The 6,720-nt window shown below is 38.7% G+C and overlaps 2 protein-coding genes across 2 annotated transcripts in view; one reads left to right on the forward strand and one right to left on the reverse strand.

Annotated features, from left to right (window-relative positions):
• Positions 1-362: 362 nt before the first annotated feature.
• LOC109468472 (disintegrin and metalloproteinase domain-containing protein 10-like) lies at positions 363-2,109 on the reverse strand. The gene is made up of 4 exons (XM_019766716.1): positions 2,046-2,109; positions 1,648-1,786; positions 1,041-1,171; positions 363-724 (listed from the first exon to the last, which is right to left on the reverse strand). The coding sequence occupies exons 1-4, from the start codon at positions 2,107-2,109 to the stop codon at positions 363-365; spliced, it is 696 nt and encodes a 231-aa protein (XP_019622275.1).
• Positions 2,110-4,170: 2,061 nt separating this feature from the next.
• The window catches only part of LOC109468826 (ATP-binding cassette sub-family G member 4-like), a 27,583-nt gene continuing 25,033 nt past the window's right edge, over positions 4,171-6,720 (forward strand). The window contains exon 1 of the mRNA XM_019767165.1: positions 4,171-4,714. Coding sequence (XP_019622724.1) covers positions 4,423-4,714 — 292 coding nt within the window. The 5' untranslated portion in view covers positions 4,171-4,422. The remainder of the gene's footprint in view (positions 4,715-6,720) is intronic.

Here is a 6,720-nt window from a genome sequence, read left to right on the forward strand (position 1 = left end):
TGTACAAAATGACTAATAAACTGGTGGACGTACCAACTAAGAAGTAACTAATACCAGCTCAGACAAGAGCAAGAAACAGTCATGCCTACAAGTACTAGTACCAGAGTTATCAACCAAGGATTAAGGTGTACAAAAACTAATTACTTCGTAAAACTATTGCAGAGTGGAACTCACTGTCACCAAGTACAGTACTGGCATTATCGTTAGATAGCTTTAAGCAATGTCTAGAGTTAGAGTTCAAGGGTTAGGTGTAACAAGTCGATCGGTGTAATGTAGCCAGCTGCCGCTGCGCCGCGTGCCTGCGAAGCTGGTGTGTTACGCCGAAGGGCGGTTATACCGGCTATACAGATACAGAATATATTTTACCTGCTTTTCGCCCAAGCTTTTCTCTTAAATTCAGTGAAATTCCTGTCATGCATTTCTTCAGAATGTGGTATTTTGGGGTCGAAAAAATCCGATTCCAGATGTATGACTTCTGCGCGCATTCTTGTCACGTGATCCACGAAGGCAAAGTTCAAGGAGACGTTGACGTCATCGCGTGATCCGTTGATGACGTCATTGTGGTCGTACATGACGGAATGGAAGTCTCGCGAGAGCGGGAAGTCTCGCGAGAACGGGCGGTATCTGTCAGCCGGTTCCACTTGGTACGTGCTGTTGGTTGTCTTGACAACGCCGCTAAACAGTCCCCGTTGGATGTGCCCGTGAACAACTGACTCTGCCTCATCTGAATGAAAATAAAATAAGACTAGTTACCATGGTGACAGACGTCTGGTTCAGGTCATTGACCTCATTTGTTTGGAGAAGAAGAAGAAACTGAGCAAAAAGAATATGTTTTCCAGCTCCAGCTAATTTGCAGCCTCTACCAGGCTTCGGGAGGCAATTGGGAAGAGTTGAAATTGGCCAAATAGAGAGATAACATACCGAGCAAATTACAGCTAATATACTCTTTAGTGGACCGGCATGTTATCTCTCAGTATTTGGCCAATTTCTAGACTCTTCTAGAGCCTCCCGAAGCCTGATAGAGGCTAACTGATCTGTACCTTCTAGCTTTCCTCTAAAGAGAATGTCTGCGTTGACCGGTTTGGAACTGACTCCGCTAGAACTGTAGATGTTAACCAGAACGCCATGTTCTAGAACGTTAGCGCCCGGCAAAAGCCGCAACTTGAAGTGCCTGCAAAAAAAAATAAATAACAGAATAATCTCAAAGTCTCACTACATCTGTTTAAGAAAATTTATCTTCCGAATAAGATGCATTGCTTATAATAAGTGCTTCTAAAAATAAACAAAATCATACACTATACTAGAAAGGTAACCTTTGCAAAACAAATGCATAATGTTTACCTTCGCATATGGTCTTCTCTGTTAATTCTTTTAAAATCAAACACATTCATATATATGCATGGTCAGACAGGAGTCTAAATCCCCCCTGCTATAAAATTGCAACATGATGTAACCCAACACTAGTTACTATGGTGACAGACGTCTGGTTTAGGTCACTGACCTTATTGGTTTGGAGAAGAAGAAGAGGAAACAGAGCAAAAACAACATGTTTTTCAAGCTACAAATCATGAGTATCATTCTATTCTTGATCTTTTTATGAATATTACCAAAGAATTGTGTCTATCAACAACGAATTTTGAAACTTACCTATCGAAGGCTGAAAAATCCAGCCGCACGGGCGTTGCGACGTCGTTTTCCTCCTTCAGGGCGAGCACCTGGCCGTGAACGTCAGTTGCGTTGTAGGTAACCGGCTCATAGCGCCGTATATAGTGATCGATGGAAACACCTGTAGTTAAGTACACGTATTTAGGCTACCAGGCTTCAGAGGGGGTTGAAAAGAGCACTGAAAATTGTCTAAGAAGACAGATAACTTGCAGGGAGAGTTGGTTCCCCAAAGAGAGCGGTAAACAGTACAATTGTTATTCTTTCAGTCACCTCTAAAGCCTAGTAGAGGCTACGCATATTGTCAGTTTTTAGACCGCCACTGCTAGTACTTTCAAGAGCAAGATTAAGTTTTCAGAGTTAAAAATTTAGGAAAAACTCACCTAACCCCACTGAAATTGTAGAAAATATGCAGCAACAGCAAATAAAGCCCCTCCTTGCGAGCATCGTTTGTGTTTCTATGGTGATACGTCAAATTGGAACACATTGTTATTTGTTTACGATGAATGAAACCAGAACTGAAACTGGCGATTGTGACGTTCACTAGTAACCGCTAGACGTCGCTGTTACATCGGCTTTTTTTCAGGATCGAGGCTAAACGCAAAGAGCATGATTCAATTTCTAAAACAATGAGTCTAATGCCTCTGTATTTGTATTTTAATGATGATATTTTATAAAAGTGATTTAAAAGAAATGTATTTAATGTCAAGAAGATAGGATTGAACGTTTTCATCGACGAATGAATATTTTTTGTCGTTTGGATGCAGTCACAACGAATTAGAAGATGGAGAAGAGGAGGGTCGACTGCTGAAGTGAGACGTGTTTGTTTGTTTGTTTGTTTGCTGTTCGTATTGAAGTGAACTTAAGCTTGTTTTTGACCATGATATGTAAAGGGTATACATACTTTTTCCTATTTAAACACAGAGCACTACAAGCGGATAGACAGATGCAGATAGACGATTTTCAGGTATGTGTTTTTGTTTGTCGGTGTGTCAGTTTCGTAAATATACATACTGTACACACGTGTACACAACATTTAGAAACTGTTTGAAACGTTAAAGAGCCCTTAACAATCTGCTCTTTGTGTGGTCTAATGTCTGGACCTCCCAACAATTAAGATCATGTATCCAAATTAATATGTGATTGTCATGGAAACATAACGTTATACTGTTTACGTTAGATCTTAACGTTAATATTTGCAATCTTTTCATTTTCTTGGTGAACTTAACAAGAATTACAACTGTCATTGGATATGCATTTCCATTCTATTACTACTAGTGTTACATTTAGTAGTAATCAACTCCTAGCATGAAATTAAATTCACACAGAAAGGTAAGTGTATCTACAGTATGTCCTCAATATCATATTACATGGATGTGTGTCAAAGTACTCAAGCCAAGTGCTGGTCTCATGCCTCACTTACCATGTAATGTTACAGCCTGCCAGACAGTTCAGCCCTTAATAGCTTTTAAACTGCTTTCCAGACAAGCCCTAGGTCCTACTAGTAGGGGAAAAAATCCTTTTTACAGACCCACCCTAGAAAAAACTGCCGACCCTAGCCTTTTTTTGTGTGGCCTCTTACAATGGACATAAATTTTCGAGCTGATCAACATTTTTTTAGCTCCATGATCTGACACCTGAGTGATGAAACATTGTACAATCAGTTTTTCCAACATTGACATCACATCAAATTTTTTCTGGACTGAAACAGGAAACAACATTTTTTTCCTAGGCCTAAGCTGAGTGTGAGCCTTTTTAGCTTTCGTCCACTCCGCAAGATTTGCTGGTAGCCCTCAATTCAGGTAAGTGGAAGAAGGTTAGTTTTTTTTCTGATTTTTATTTAAAATGATGATAAAAAATGAGAATGTGAGTCAGCTCCAGTACTCTTTTTGTCACTATCAGTTGAAGAAAGTCCACAATTTTCTATCTATCAGTCAGTCAGTGTACACTTGTGCCCCAATCCCTATGGGAATATATGTAAATTAATTTAAGTTAGCTATTTGGGCAATAGGATTGAAAAGGATCCATTCACCCTGTTTTATATTTCCTCTTTTTTTATTATCTTTTCTTTTTTAAATGCAACTTTGTTGTTTTCAGACCAGATGTATATTATAATGGCAGTCTGAAATAGTCAATCCTGAATGTCTAGTCCAATTTATCTTTTGTTTGTGCAAACAATGCTTTATGCATTTGCTTTTCAGTGACCTTATTTGGTCATCGCCCTCCCTAAGTTTCATCCAAAATGGAACAGCCCAATGCTGTAATGTTATACCCTGCAGCAGCAGCAACCAATCACCTGTCGGATGGGTCTAACTGCTTAGGGGGGGATCGCCCATCTTTTCTTTTTCTTATTTTTTGTGTCATTATTGTAGTGTATTTGTAATGTTATCTATATAGTATGATTAATGTAAAAATACATTTTCTACTGCTATATATTGGAAATATTGTGGTTTTCTATGTCATTCTATTTTTGTTTCACAGAAGTGTGGTATTTGAACCCCCCTCACAGCAACATGGAACAGCTCCACCTTTAAAGGGTCACATGATAGGTTACATCATTGTGACTGCCTCCTGCTTGCACAAAGGGAAAACTGAGAATCTAGCCGGGGACCAAAATTTTGCCGGTGACCGCTGCAGAACCACGGACTGCCTTCTCCTTATAATGCTCCTGTTTTGATGCCTCCAGGTCTAAAAGAGGATTCCAATTTCTTGCAGGCTTAAGAAGAGGGTCTAAAGGGGTTTTTCGGAGGGTGTTAAAAGATGACGACGACAGTGACAGTACAGGTACCTCTGGATGAGATTGTAGTGCCCAGTAGCACACCAGCTAGCCCCGGAGGTATTTCCAACCAATCTAATGGACATGTGCCCAATGGTACCATATCCAAGGCTCTACCGGACAACGTAGCCGGCGCGGTGGCGGAAAACGGCCACATCCCTCGCAGCAAATCGGACCACGGGCCCTCCCTCTCGCATCTCCCAAAACGTCAGCCTGTCGACATCGAATTCTCCGACCTCTGCTACAACATACGCCAGGGGTTCTTCAAAAAGAAAGGTGAGTTCATGTTAATGAGATACATTGTAAACGATTTGTAACTGAATGTTAACGTATATGAATGTTTTCTCTTAAGGTTTTTAATCTTCCATGATATTGTGATTTTACAGTATCTGTAAATTAGCAATGATTCAGACTTTTGCAAATTCTGTTAATGCTAATGAAGGTTTCTTATGTCTTATGTATTATTGTGAAATTGCATTTGCATTATTTTTTTCATCAATGATTTCCTATGTATTACTTTATTACATTAATGCATACATATGCATTATTTTGATATAATGTATGACACTGTTTTCTATATCAGAATAATGAAGTCATACACAATTGTATTGAAATGAAAGGGGCAAAGAAAATGGTCATCTAAAGGCTTTGTTTTTAAAATGTTATGTTAGAAAAAAGGAATAAGAGAGAAAAATCATGCAAAACAGAAAGAGTATCTTTTTCTGCCAGCAGCATTACTTATCTTTTGTTTTGATTTTTTCATTGTTTTGCACCTGAATAGCCTGAAGGCATGAAACATGTTGGGACTGGTCTAGCCGCTAAAAACATTTGAAAAGTTGAATCTATTTCCTTCTTACAAAAGAGAAAGGAACTATACGGTATCTGTTAATATGTAAATTTATTGTCTGTTATGTTTTACTGGTGCATTCTATTATATTCAAGGATTATTTTCCCCCCGAAAATATTTATCTTAATTTTGCAACAGCTGTCTAATACAGAAACAAAAGGGTTGTTCAATAATAGATTGACTTTCTGTATACGGTCCTGACAATGCTCTACGCTGAATTCGGAAACTTCTCGATTACGCTTAACGATAGATTCCAAGTGGCCACAACGCATTACGTAGAATTAAAATGGCGAATACGCTCTACGCAAAATGCGGTCCGTCTACGCTCTACGTAGAATTAAAACAGCCGATTAAGCTCTATGGAAAAGGGCTTGCGGGGCCCCCTAGAAGAATCAACAAAGACTCCTTGTGTTTTATCAGTCCATGTTGACCTGGTACTTATAATTTATTTATCTCCGTACAGCAACAAAAAGCGATAAGATAAGGAATTGCACACTGTTCTCTTTGTTTCCGTAGTATGCAAAACCCTGCGATTTTATAGTTTTCACACAAACATTTTTGATCTACCATAAATGTTTTTAAATCAAATCATTTAAAGGCTTCTTTGCTATTTAATTTAAAACCAGGTAAGTTTAAATGGCCTAGAGGTCATATGTGTCTTGTGATCAGCCAGAGGTTTGTTTCTATATGGTTGTAATATGAGGAACTGTAGCCATATTGTGTAAACACTCTGCATTGACCACATGTTACTCTATCCACCTTCTTTGTGTTTACGTCTGGCCAAGGCTTTAGCAGGGCTTGAAATCCTTTTTTTTTTTGTCATAGCCTCCGTTCAGCTGCCTGCTTATAGAACTGGGGGTTTGGTGGTCTTCGGCTGTTTTGTCTATATGCAATCAGAAAATAGCACATAAAAGCTCCCAAAGACCATGAAGACCCCCAAAACCCCCAGTTTTTGGCATGCTATGGAGGCTATTTGCTACATACATGTACCTGCACTGGTGCAAGTAACAATCTGAAAGTTACCTGCACCAGACAAGTTTTTACCTACACCACTCAGAATTTAGGAAGTGTTGATCATAGTAAAAACTATTCGGAAACTATTGCCATTATTTCATTCAAAATGTACAAATGTAGCTAGTTCTAGTCAATACACAAAAAAATGCACATACTCTCATGTCCCTAATAAACATACCCCCCGGAATAAACATACCCCCCGGACAAATCTTCAAAGTCTAATAAACATACCCTCCGGAATAAACGTACCCCCCGGAAAATGACCAAATTGACAGGTGAACTGTGTGTCCATAATACTAAAATGTGCTCTTTATTTCAATACCAATATATGGGCAAATCTTTCACTGTTACATTTAATTAGTGAGTATATATCACTTTAATTAATGAGTATATATATATATATATATTGTACTTGTTTTGG

The sequence above is a fragment of the Branchiostoma belcheri genome, unplaced genomic scaffold, assembly GCF_001625305.1.
Source record: "Branchiostoma belcheri isolate BF01 breed outbred unplaced genomic scaffold, Haploidv18h27 scaffold2, whole genome shotgun sequence".
Lineage (NCBI taxonomy): Eukaryota > Metazoa > Chordata > Leptocardii > Amphioxiformes > Branchiostomatidae > Branchiostoma > Branchiostoma belcheri.

Excerpts from the sequence above, each read along its gene's own strand:
- LOC109468472 (XM_019766716.1), bottom strand. The coding sequence starts at position 2,109 with ATGCTCGCAAGGAGGGGCTTTATTTGCTGTTGCTGCATATTTTCTACA. Across the intron at positions 1,787-2,045 it reads TACAATTTCAGTGGGGTTAG|GTGTTTCCATCGATCACTAT; the intron begins GTGAGTTTTTCC and ends ACTTAACTACAG. Across the intron at positions 1,172-1,647 it reads GATTTTTCAGCCTTCGATAG|GCACTTCAAGTTGCGGCTTT; the intron begins GTAAGTTTCAAA and ends TTTTTTTTGCAG.